The 13,022-nt window shown below is 42.3% G+C and overlaps 2 protein-coding genes across 2 annotated transcripts; one reads left to right on the top strand and one right to left on the bottom strand.

Annotated features, from left to right (window-relative positions):
- Window positions 1–251: 251 nt before the first annotated feature.
- slc1a5 (solute carrier family 1 member 5) lies at window positions 252–8,618 on the top strand. The gene is made up of 8 exons (XM_086261620.1): window positions 252–927; window positions 4,265–4,307; window positions 4,456–4,524; window positions 4,655–4,821; window positions 5,282–5,515; window positions 5,636–5,830; window positions 6,013–6,147; window positions 6,273–8,618. The coding sequence occupies exons 1-8, from the start codon at window positions 392–394 to the stop codon at window positions 6,475–6,477; spliced, it is 1,584 nt and encodes a 527-aa protein (XP_086117746.1). The 5' UTR covers window positions 252–391; the 3' UTR covers window positions 6,478–8,618.
- Window positions 7,222–12,498, bottom strand: fkrp (fukutin related protein). The gene is made up of 2 exons (XM_086261618.1): window positions 12,006–12,498; window positions 7,222–11,768 (listed from the first exon to the last, which is right to left on the bottom strand). Exon 2 carries the CDS (start codon window positions 11,653–11,655, stop codon window positions 10,066–10,068), a length of 1,590 nt encoding a protein of 529 aa, XP_086117744.1. The 5' UTR covers window positions 11,656–11,768; window positions 12,006–12,498; the 3' UTR covers window positions 7,222–10,065.
- Between the last annotated feature and the right edge of the window lie 524 nt (window positions 12,499–13,022).

The raw sequence follows: 13,022 nt of genomic DNA, 5'->3' as shown, positions 1-13,022 counted from the left end.
AAAAGTTGGACACTTTTCAAAGACTTTTCAACGTCTTTTGCACGTGGTTGTAACTTTCAGTTCAGGTGGTTAGGGGAAATTTTTATGCTGTCTTGCTTTTAACAATGCGTGACGCAACGACATTTTTTTTAATACGTTTCCGTCCAAAAACGCTGTTTTTTTTATAATGAATGTTGCAGCCTTGGTTAGACACGCCCAGATTACTAAGAGGTGGGCGTGGAATGCTTCCCGGTAGATAAGAACCCACGCGGTCCTCAAGCGACATTCACTAATCGCAGGAGGAAATTTGTATGCAGTTGCCTTAATTTTAGAAAGGTCTCCTGCCACGTTGCTGCTAGTTTTCAGACACGTTTTCCTTCGTTAAGTTTTAGGGGAAGTTTAAACGCGCGTCATGGCCTCGACGGTAGACATGATAGAGAGCAGCAAGGAATCCAACGGTGAGGCTCACCTCGACGAGCCCATGCCCAACGGGCTGGACAGCCCCAAGAAGAGCACCCCGGAGACGTTGTCTCAGCGCGTGCTGAGGATCGTCAAGGCCAACCTGCTGGTGATTCTCACCGTGGCCGGGGTTATCGTTGGTGTTTTTATTGGACTTGGTGTGCGTAATGTAACACTAACGAGAACCCAGGTGATTTACATCGGCTTCCCAGGTGAGATTCTCATCCGGTTGCTGAAGATGATCATCATTCCTCTGGTGGTCTGCAGCCTGGTGTCCGGAGCGGCCAGCATCGACCCCAAAGCCCTGGGCAAACTCGGCGGCTTGGCTATGCTCTTTTTCCTGATCACCACCTTGATTGCGTCCTCGATTGGGGTCGTGATGGCTTTCATCATATCGCCGGGGTCTGTGTCCGTCAACAAGCCGGCCTACTTGGAAGAAGACGTGCCTGCGCATAAAGAAATTATAGACTCCTTCTTAGATTTGATAAGGTAAGCGAAACCTTAACTCTTGCTCACACACAGTCGGTCTACATACTCTCAAAAAAGTCGTTAAACCTTCACATGTAATTAGTCCTGTATGTAATGACGCGCGTAGGACGCTCCAAAGATCTAATAATAGTAGCCAAGTTACACAGAGTAACCTGTTGTACGTGTAGCAGTACTTGTAAGAACCAGATCGGGCACATGTCTTCTTAGTTGTCCACTACAGCCGGACAATGCAGTGCTGTAATGCCAACAAACGGTTGCATCAGCTGTGTCCTCGCTGAGGGTTAACTCCCCGGCACAGTCCTGTTGTCCCTTCTCGGGCGCTTTATAAAAAAATGAAAAGATTTTATTTTGTGTTAGTGTTTTGGGGGTTTTTTTGTTTTTTTTCCAGGACCACTAAACCCATACACTGACTTATTTGGTAATATTCCACGTCTTGTCCAGTGTGACGTTTTCACGTGGAATCAGAAGACGTGCGTGAAACTTGTCCCTAATCGCAACTGTGGTTCAAACACTTCCTGCTGGGGGCTCACTTGTACTGCTGCTACACGTGTTTTATCTTTAGTCTGACTCGCTTTACGCTTACGCTCACAGGTTTTCTGTTCGCAACTTTTGTCAAAGTTTACTTTGAAACACATAACACGGAACATGGCGCAATGCCGTTTAAACTTGTTGAACTTGTTAAGTAAAAATGACTTCCGTCTGTAGGTGCCCATGCGCCCCCACCCGCCCGATATTTTTATTTTTTAAATCAATGCGTCATGTTCACAGGGCATTCATGAAGCATGTGTCACCTCTATGGTGTGGGAGAGGGGACACCCGGAAGCATGTATGACCATTGTACACAATTGCGTCAGAAGGAAATGTTCCACGTCATCTAAATAACTATTACATGTTCCTATTGATGTTGGTCCACTGTGCACGCTTCCCCTGTACCTGCTGTGTTTTGGTCTAACACTAATTGGAGGTGAGGGCTTTTCATACATGTCAACAGCAATTCAGTGAAGCTTAGTTTTTCTATTTTTTGGAATGTTTTTTTTTATTCTAAAGACATAACTACACAGCATGATGCAACAGCATAGTCTGAAATAAAGTACAGTGTCAGTGTTTCCCACCACAGAGGTTAAAAACGTGTTTCGAGTGTAAACAAGAAGACTTTGGGTTTACTGTTTGGATCTGTTATCTGAACCACGAATCACGTTAAGCTTATTTGGTTTGCCTCAAGTAGACGAGATGGAACACAGACAGTATTAACACACCTGTAAGAGTCTGTTTACATCCAGTCTTAATAATGCTTGCAACTGTTGCATCATTATTCCTGGATAGTTTGACTGGTCTGTTCATGGTTTGCTCAGTCTGGCGCTCGGTGAATCATGGACTTGTGCGCTATGAAAACCAGAATATTCCACGCAAGCCTGGTCAGCCGGTGTCCTGGTTGCTTTTGACAACAAAGGCAGCGTGGAACTTACTGGGTGGAACTGACTGAAGAGCTGTTCATTAAAGCGCAATAATGGCCTGGTCATTGTTTGCAGATGCACACTCATACGAAACAGAGCAGGGGAAAAAAAGACAACACACCAGCCTGAGGACAAATATGGTTGCAGCCACTCCTACACATCCTTGTTGACATATCTTATTAGTTGCATTTTTTTTTCCTTTTGACCTACAAAACCTGCGGGTGATGGCTATCATTCCGAGAAGCTAGAACATGTTTTTGTTTTTTTGTTTTTTCTTAGTAAACTTAGTTATATGAAGATCTTCTCTTTGTCATCCTGTCGTTAGCTGTCAGGAGCTCAACAGGCCTTTGAGATGCTGGGATTCATTCCCATTCTTTAGAACCATAATCTATTTTTCAGCTTTTTAAGTGTTTCATCCGTTTGTCCACCTTATTAAGCGCCCGAAGTTTCTGTTGTTGGGTTTGATACTAAACGTGTACCATTTTCCCAAAGCAGCTGAGGGATGGTGTAACAGGATGGTGTCAAGACGTCAGAAGATCTGAGCACAAACAATTGTTCATTTGACGTAGGAGACCCACCCGCCTAATAGGCATGTGATGGCCCATTGTTTTCATACCAACATTCCAGTTAAACAATAAAATCAAGTTTATTTACATTCAAGTCGCAAGTTCACCTCAGAGTGAACAGTTTCGAATGAGCATGGCATCCACATGTAGACTTGATTAGGATAAGGCTGAAAAAACGAAACATTGTGTTCTTTTTGTTTTAAATTTAATTAGCGCTGCGGTTTGTACCTGTGCCAAGAATAAGTAAACACAGCGGAGAACAAGGAAGTGGAAGTGTACGAGTGAGCCACGCTTGTACTCGGGATTGCCATCTCTGTGCAAATGTAGTGTACGTGTACCTATAGTCAGGAGTCCTGCCTCCCATTAATACTATACAAGGATGTGATGGCATGTGAATTCTAACAATGCTTGAAGTCTGGATTCTCTTTAGATTCTACACACAGATTATTATGCTGATCACTTTTGTGCTGATGAAACATTAAATACTTAAGCCTCTTTCCTCTCGTCATCTTACTACACTCAGACTATGCCAATCCATTTGAATATCCAAATGGTATGAAAGCTTAGCAGTCGTTTAGTCCCCTTTCACGGCTGTTTGTGACGCAGCCGGTTTTCTAGTTCTGCCACGTCATGCAGTCACATGATCCTTAAGCTTGAAGCACTGCAGCGCCAATGGAAGGGACTGAATGACCGGAAAGCGGTTGAGGAGTTAATGCCTTATTACTCTAGATCTGTTGCAGACAGCTGAGCACAGGGGTAACGGGTGCACTTTGGGTTTTTCGTGTGTTCTTGGGAAATTTAATACACAGCTGTACCTACTCTGTGGAAGCCAGTGTGTATGCATGCACTCGTTAGCAGGTGATGGATAAGGTCACAGCAACACGGGGGGGAAAAACCGAGATTAACAGTTAAATTCTCTGAGGTGTTTTTTTTACATGGCGAGCCTTGGACTCCTCTCTGTTTGAGCTGTCACTGATCATTTGAAGAGATAGCATTTGTGCTTTCTATGTCACAGGATCAGTAGCAGTATTGCTCTATAGTTAGCTGAAACTCAGTAATGAGTCAAAGCAGGTCAGCCTGTAGTTTTTAAATTAAATTTCCAAGCAGCACATGTGACATTACTCAGTGTTACTATTCTGTGCTTTTTTTTTTTTTTAAAAATAAGTAAAATGTATTTTGAGAACAAACCCAAACAACCAAACCTGTTTTCTGCACTTTAGTTCCCAAACCTGTCATTTCTCTGCTCTCTATCACAGCTAGTAATCCACTTCACACTGAGCACAAGGATTTGAATGTGTTGTATTTTTTTATCCACAGAAACATCTTTCCCTCCAACCTTGTGTCTGCTGCTTTTCAGTCTGTAAGTATTGGATTTGAATTTTTTGGGTTGTTGTGGGTTTTTCTTTTTAACATAGTCATTCCACTGAATTGTGTAACAGAGCTATGACGATAAGCTGATTATGTGCTAATTAGTCTACTAAACTAGCAATTTCTTGCCTCCTGTACAGTATGCGACCTCCTATAAGCTGATGAAAAAGAATGGCACAAACGGAATCGCCAATATCACGGTGGAGAATGTGAGCAGAATGACTGGCTGGAAAATGAACTATAAATACACTCAAACTACCTGACTGTATTCTTAAACTGAGGGCTGAATAAATGTGTTTTCTTACTCAGTGTTTTGTTTTTAACATGTGTGCTTTTCAGGTGCCTTTTGGAACAGACCAGGATGGCATGAATATTCTTGGTCTCGTAGTGTTTGCCATCGTGTTTGGGGTGGCTTTGCGGAAGCTGGGAGAGGAAGGAGAGATCCTGATCAAGTTCTTTAACGCCTTCAACGAGGCCACCATGGTGCTGGTGTCCTGGATCATGTGGTAAGGACACCTGGATGCTTTTTGGGTTGGGGAAGGAATAAAAGAACAGAAAATGTTCACGTGTGAAGAGCAAAATATTCAATTACAGCAAAGTGTTTTTTAAAGAGGACCACGCTGCTGTTTTAAACCTGCTATTTGAATGAATAGAAGCGTCTGCATCCTGCAACTACTGTGCATGTGCAGTTGCATAACATTATGGCTTTATTAAAGGCTTGATTCGCAGTGTCGACAAGATCCCCGTCTCTCCTAACATTAGAGCACTCAACAATATCTTTGCTAGTTATTTTTATGGATGCAGTACACCAAGACAAACTATTTAAAAAGTTTTGCTACATTTCTGGCTTGAGTTGTGTATTTAATGGACAGATACGCGAGGAATATTGTTGTTGTTTTTTTATCTTTAAGTGTGCTCTGTATCAGAAACTTAAACTACATCACTGTCTCGTCTCTTCCCTTGCAGGTATGCCCCAATCGGTATCATGTTCCTTGTAGCTGGGAAGATTGTGGAAATGGAAGATGTTGCAAGCCTGTTTGCCAGTTTGGGAAAATATATAGCCTGCTGCCTCATTGGACATGCTATCCATGGAGCACTTGTGTTGCCAGGCATCTACTTCATCATTACAAGGAAGAACCCTTACACCTTCCTCTGGGGGATATTCACGGCTCTAGCCACAGCCTTTGGAACAAGCTCCAGGTAATAAACGTGACTCTCAGGTTGTTAAATACTGAATGACTTAGATTTCTGTCTTCTAAAGCAACAGTGTATCTCTACATCCTTTCTGCACGCTCACGGCCATCGTTTCTTGCTTCTTAGCTCTGCCACGCTACCTCTCATGATGAAGTGCGTGGAGGAAAAGAACGGCGTATCCAAGCACATCAGCCGCTTCATCCTGCCCATTGGAGCGACGGTCAACATGGACGGTGCGGCTCTCTTTCAGTGCGTGGCCGCAGTTTTCATTGCACAGCTGAACCACGTTTCCCTTAACTTCATCCAAGTCATTACCATCCTGTAAGTCCCAAAGCCACCAAAACACACCTTTAGTTAGACAGTGACATGTAATACTAAATCAATTGTACCACTGGCTTACTTATCAAACAGTTGCCTAATAATAGAGGTGATTTCAGTGGCTTTTATAATCATGACAATAGATTTGTGTCTAACTGCTACTGTCCATGCTTTTTGTACTTTAGTGTTACAGCTACAGCATCCAGCGTTGGAGCAGCGGGAATTCCTGCAGGCGGTGTTCTGACTTTAGCTATTATCCTGGAGGCAATAGGACTCCCCACCAGCGACATCTCTCTTATCCTGGCTGTTGACTGGCTTGTGTGAGTATACAAACTTTGGACGATGTTGACCGTGATGCCCTAGATTTACAATAATGTAGGGCACACAGCTGGCTGTAAATACCCTGACATTAAAATGGCGTGCCATCTGTTTTGTCTTCCTTCAGCGATCGTACCTGCACGGTGCTCAATGTGGAGGGTGACGCTTTCGGCGCGGGGATCTTGCAGTTCTTTGTGGACAGAGATGCCAAACGAAACGGAGCAGAGCTGAGCGAGGTCCGGCTGGAGGCCGCCCCCGAGAGCTCGCCGCTCATTAGTAAACGAAGCGATGCTCAGAAATCAGGGTCTGGTGAAAAAGAGTCAAGTATGTAATGTGACTGATGACATTTTCAAGGACTCCTGGCTCAGTTCTGATACTTGTTTGATATTGTGGGGGGAGAAAAAGAAAACTGAGCATCAAGCCCCTCATTTCCGTTGTCTGCTCTGAAGAAAAGAGTATAGAGAAAGACTAGACAATGTCTCTGACTTCAACACTTTTCTGGAGGGGTAGCTGAAAACACACATGGGGCGCATTTAGCGACCTTTTCAAGATTTTTTTTTTTAATTTTTCATTGTGGGTGAGATTGTATTGTACACTAGACTGGCTGCTTTAACTCCAGTCTGATGTTGCACTCGTGTGTGTGTGTGTGTGTGTGTGTGTGTGTGTGTGTGTGTGTGTTACTAGAGAGTAAAAAATCTGATTGGTGAGTAAGTTTGTCATGTGACCAGTGCATCCACCCACAAAAGCTGGACCAATGAACTTCAACACGTAATAGGCGGAGCTTAAGTTACATGAATGCACTGGTCTGTCACTAACGTTTTGCCCCATTTCATTTGTATTATTGAACCTGCGTCTTAGTAAATTACCGGCAAACACTCCACGGGACAACGGAGAAAGCCTCTGACTTTATAAGTAGAGGACCTCCATACTGTTCACTGCACCCACTGTGTAATTATTGGAAGTTGTCAACTTTAAACATGTTTTGGCTACTTTCATGCAGAATTCATCCAGTGATGTTTTAAACTGCAAGTACTTCGTATTTGAGTTTAAGTGCATTCTTTATACTCTGCATGGAAGTAGCAGGGTTTTTTAGTCTTTTAGTGTGTTTACGGTTATTATGTGAAATGACCTTCTCACAGTGAGGGGATGAAAAGGCAATAAATCTGTCCTAGAGCCTCAGTTCGTCTTCTGAAACACACCAAATGAAAACACGTCCTCAGTAATCACCCAAAGTTGAATGAAGGCCTCTTTGCTCATGGACCTGCAATATGTAATAAAATGGGCGCATGTGGAGAAAAATGCTGCGATCACCAACACATCCTCAGGTTTTGACTTTGGCTACAAGACTTTCCTCTGCGTGCGCCTTAAAATACTCCAGGACCAAAAGTTAAATAGACTCTGCAACAGAATTCTAGTCACACTCTTTGGTCTGCTTTGCTCTTGTGCAGGTACAAGTGGTTTAACACACACTATGCAACAGTGACTGTTTGATGTTATATGTCATATATGAGCAACTAACTTCCTTACACTACAAGGATGTCTCTATTTTATGAGAATGAGAGGTGTACACACCTAAATAACTTTGGTAAAGGGAGAATCTCATAATCTGTCTTGGCTATCATGGGTGTAAATGTGGAGTAATAGCCGGGTGGCCTCCACCCAACCAAGAATTTCTGGTAGGCATTTGTAAATTTATTTCTTTAAGCTCCAAAGACATTTGTAGTATTTAATTTTGTAAATGCTAGTAATTCCAAACTTTATTTTTCCAGATTCAACTTTTGGCAAGTTGTTGGATTTGGATATTTTTATTTATCAGTCTCTTCTATTTGGTGTGAGCTACAGTTTTAAATATATTTTATGAGATGCTTCTTTAAAAAAAAAAGTTTATATCAGTGGGGTAGACTTTAAGGCTCTGGAGAGAAGTTGTTAGATCATCGATACTAAAGAGATACTGTCTGGGGTTGGGGTATGGTGATGTATCCAAGAGAGCAATGCAAGTCCGGCTGGCCGGGAACTGAACCTCTTCCCTAATAAACGCTTGGCTATTGAAGTACCTAGACACTTTTTAAATGGATGAAAGTAATATAGCACAATAGTATCTTTTGCATCCATATCAATTGTTAATTAACATCTTATATAGACATGAGTTGGGCAAATACTGTTAAATCCAAAACCAGATATTTTTTAAGCCTGCTTTCTTAGCCTTCTCATTACATTAGCTTTACAGAATTTCACATGACAATCATTTAACTGCAACCTTGAGGTCTTAGCATTTCTTATGTCATAAGAAAATTCTTTATTTTTTTTTTCTGTTCCTTTTGTGGTGCAAGATTACTTCCTGAACTCTTCCATTATGTGGCTTGATCATGGTTTTGTTTGTTTAAAGTGGACTATGGTTGTAAAATAACTTATTGTCTGAATGTACTGTCAGCAACCTTTCAGCAATAAATGTTTTTTTTATACATATAAATAAGAGGATGTGGCTTTTTGTGGACAAACCCTGTTTTTAACTCTTACTGCAGAGACTAATCAGAAGCACACAGTAATACAAATCAGAAAAGACACAAAATACTTTGTCTTTATGTTTAGAGACTGTAAAGCAATGCAGCCTCCCACTGATACATAAGCCTGGGCACATTAACCAGGCCATATATGAATACTAGAAGCAAAAAAACAATATAAACACACCTCTAGGGACACAATATGTAGAGCAACAACATGGGAGAGGCTTGATTGTAATGCTAGTTTGCATGACACGTTGGGTTTGTGATGAACACGTGAGCCGTGTTCCTGTAGAGTTGTATTCCTGCCTACACTCCACCCCTTTGGTCGTCACAACAACAGCACTTGGCGTTAATTAGTTGTGTTGCGCCATCTAGTGGTAACAGCTATTTACAAAATACATGAAACTTATTCTTTTATTGTAGAAGTACATGAAATCATTTGACACCCTAGTACATTAGATACAGGAAAAACTACAGGAATCATGTGGCAACCAGGGGAACTGAGTAGAATACTGAATTTCCTTTTCATAATATTTATAAATATGTAATTATTTACTTGAATTCTAAGGCATGGTAGAGCAATCGTCCATAACAGCATGAATAACACAGGTGTGCTTCTCATTTCATTAGATGGAAGTCTGCTCAGCTGCAGTTACCAGCTGGCTCTACCACAAACTAACATTCACTCATAAACTGAGACGTGCAAAACAAGGCAACAGAGTTCAAAAATCATAAAATACCTGTTAGGCTAAAGCCACTTATTTAACACACATACGTCTGTATAATACCTTAAATCCTGCTTAAGATAAAATACATTTTAGTTTTTAAAAAATCGTTTTTTTTTTTCAATTATCTACCTTTTTTTTAAATTTTTTTTATTACAGCAGTAGTAGTTCAATGTTTCTGTACAACACATACACACCACAGCCTTATGTCAGTACACTAGTGTATGGATTTAAACTTTTCAAGTGTGCCTTTCAAACAAAACGCTACCGCTCAGGCAAATAAATAACGTGTGTTCAACATTAGACTTTACATCCGAACCACAGGAAGAACAATCTAAGCATGCAATACACAGTCTTCTGATACACATGTGGTGAAGGTAACAGTAAATGCAGTCGTTTTGGCACCATATTAAATCTCTTTTTTCACACATGACCTCCAGAAAATGTTGAGATGATTAGATGTGGATGTCACACAGACAAGAGGTACTCGACCATTTACGGTCAGATAAGAATGTCGGACATTTGTGCTCTCACGTGAATCTCAGTTTGGTAATGTCTCAAAGCATTCAGGGCTGCAGTGCACGTGTGTAAAAGGCTTTACTTTCCATTATCTTTCACAGACAATTATTTGAGGCAAGATTTTCTTTGTATGTATGTAAACCTAAATGGGTCTGTAGCCCTCCGGTATGACTCATAATTTGCTTCTGTCCAGTCTCTTTTTTGCAGGGTTGGGATACTGGGGGTTCTCAATCGCCCCCTCTCCAAATTTAAGTTCCAAAAAGGCTCTGTGGTTGTTAGGGCCATAGGCAGTGATGCCAGCAAAAGGCATGGGTACCAGTGGCTGCAGGAAGTGTTCTGGGAACTCGACATCTTGTTTATGTTCAGTCCACGTATCTTTGGTCATGACGCCATTACGTGGATAGAACGGCCACAGGTCAACGTGCAGGTGGTTAGCCTCACTGTACTGGACCCTGTAAAAGTCTCCTTCCACCGCACGCTCCCACACATAGCCATTAGCATCCACCAGAGAGCCCGAGTCCAGGTTCTTTAAATGATCGCAGTTGGGTACATCCTCCAGATAGATACCAAGGTCTACATCATAGTCCCATGGGATGATATCTTGATGGCGTACGGCGCCCAACAGAGTACCTCCCTCTAGCCAGTAGCGCACACCTGAGCGCTCTAAGATATTGACGACATACTTGGTGGTTTCCCTGAGTGCTCGCAGACAGCAGGGAGGTGTCCAGCGGTCCAGATAAAGATAGTCTGGAGTGTCATCCTGCACAGTGCCAAAGCAGCGTGGTGTCTCTTTGCTGCAGCCGTACCACTGTTCCCTCCCATCAGGCAGCAGAAGACGCTTCAGACCGAAGCTCCTCATTAGCTTCCCCGTGGCCTCCTTTAGTCGAGTGTCAGCCTTCCACTGGTTGTGAGCAGAGCTGAAGAGAGGCCGATGGTTTGCAGAGAAACAGGGGCCTTCCAGGAGTTTGACCTTCCAGCCTCTCAAAGAAGTCTGGATGAAGAGTGAAGAGAAGAGAGGCCTTCCAAGAGGGACAGAGAGGTTAAAAAGATCCTCAGTCCGAATGAGTACGACTGCATCTCCCTGTAAAGCTGTACATACACTCCCACTGCTCCCTGATGCAGCTGTTGAATAGATAGCTGTCCACTCTCTGAGGTTCACCCGCAAGTGGAGACACTGCACAGCAGATCGAGCCAATACGGGTGCAGCTACTAACCTCACAGGCCCTCCACCCTCTCCTTCCAACTCTCTAATTAACCTCTCAATAGCCCTTGGTTGCTCCAGCTCCACTCCATCAGGCACTAGCAGCACAAACTCTGTTTGCACGTGAAACTCAGGCCTGTGAGCTTGTGGTGGTTGGTCTGGGCTGGGGGAGAGGATAAGAAGCCGAGCACCCTCCGGAAGCACCAGTGGAGGGTACGGTGATGTGTCAGCTACAGCCAGGAATGGAAGCTCTGGCCTCTGGTGAAGGAAGGAATTAGCCACATCCCCAACATAGTTTTCAAAATGTTCAAATTCCCGAAGTAGAACAGTTACACGTGGGCCTCGACTGTGTCCCTCCACTCCAACCACTCCAGGCTCACCTCCAGCTCCTGCAAGTAACCCTCCGAGACCAGAGGCTGGTAGGGCAGCCCTTCTTGTGCCCCTGCCAAGTTCTTTCCTCTTCTCCATCATTTGCTGCTGGGCTCGGGACACATAATAGAGAATGAGGAGGTTGAGGATGATGGCAATAGTTAACAAGCCCTGACAGAAACTGATCCGCATGGCAACTAATATTTCCTTTGCAGTTTATTTCAGGAGAATAACTTAAGTTTGAATCAAGAAATCCAGTGGCTGGTCTCGGACCCCCATCAGTGTAACAGAGAGTCGCATACAACCTGTAAATGACAGAAAAATGTTGTGCTTTGGTTCCAATACCACAGGCTTACGTATAAGTATAATGTATTGATCTGCATATGAACATCACAATTTGCACACAGGATATTTAATTTAAACAAAGTAGTCAGTGAATGACCCAAGCCATAATCACATTCTTGTGGAACTAGGACATGATTGTTCCATGACAGGTTCTAGTTGCATTAGAAATTAATGAAAATAGGATAGTAGCAACTCACCTTCATCTGAATGTATCGGTTTTATTTCATATAAGACAATCGTTTGTAGGGCCATAATATCATTCAGAAGTTAAAAGAGGCTTTACCAACGTTAAGCCAATTATGCCCGTTATGCTCGCTATATGTGGATTTCATGATGATCTTTTTGAGCTGGTAGCGTAGTAGCTACCGAGGTTGAATCGGCAGCAGCAAACACAGATATTAACTTGAGTTTAGCTCATATTTGTACGGCTGTGGAAGAAATAGTCTCCAATATTTTTTGGAAGAAACTCACACCTAATGATCAAAAGAATATATCAAAAGCGCAAGGCTTAACACAATCCCAAACAAGAAACCCAGCTGCACGACTTTAGCATTAAGCTATCACATTGTTGCCCGCAGCAACAGGACAACTTCCGGTTGAAATCCTTCAGAATAAAGCTATTGTAGGGGGTGTCCAAATCTGGACCAATCTATGAATCTATTTAATGAAAGGCACATATTTTACGCAATAACCGCTTCAGAGTTATCCCAGTTACCTGGCGTCTATACCTAATCTCTTACGTTTTAAAAGAATAGAAAAGCATATTGCTATAATATAAAATATGAGATATAACTGCAAATGTTATTGCAGAGGTTATAAGGATATAAGCAATACAAAAAAATATAAATATAAATATAAAGATGATATGGGGAAAAACTATAATTCACGTTAACATGTTATATATTACAAATGTGTCCCAAAGGCTTTTGTATTGCTGTTCTTGGCTATGGCTGTCTTCGTTTCACAATTTATTTTCCAAAAATCAAAAATCAAAATCAAAGATAAAATCTCGACCGGAAATAGCATTGTTGATCACTGCAGCTAACTTTTTCGTTCCCGAAACCATTCCTGCTCACAAAATGGCAGGAAATTCATTCCCCTAGCGACATGTTTATTGTCTATTATAGAAAACATGGCCCTTTATTTGTCACCCGCACTGGGCATTTCACGAGGAGGAAACTGATCTGGGATCCGGGATATACAAAATAAGAGCA

The sequence above is a fragment of the Aulonocara sp. 'chitande type north' Nkhata Bay genome, linkage group LG14, assembly GCF_057382095.1.
Source record: "Aulonocara sp. 'chitande type north' Nkhata Bay isolate Kocher_YH1m ecotype deep benthic linkage group LG14, A_spYH_male_GT1.1, whole genome shotgun sequence".
Lineage (NCBI taxonomy): Eukaryota > Metazoa > Chordata > Actinopteri > Cichliformes > Cichlidae > Aulonocara > Aulonocara sp. 'chitande type north' Nkhata Bay.
Note: the sequence above shows the minus strand (reverse complement) of the source record. Positions and strands in the feature narration are given on the sequence as shown.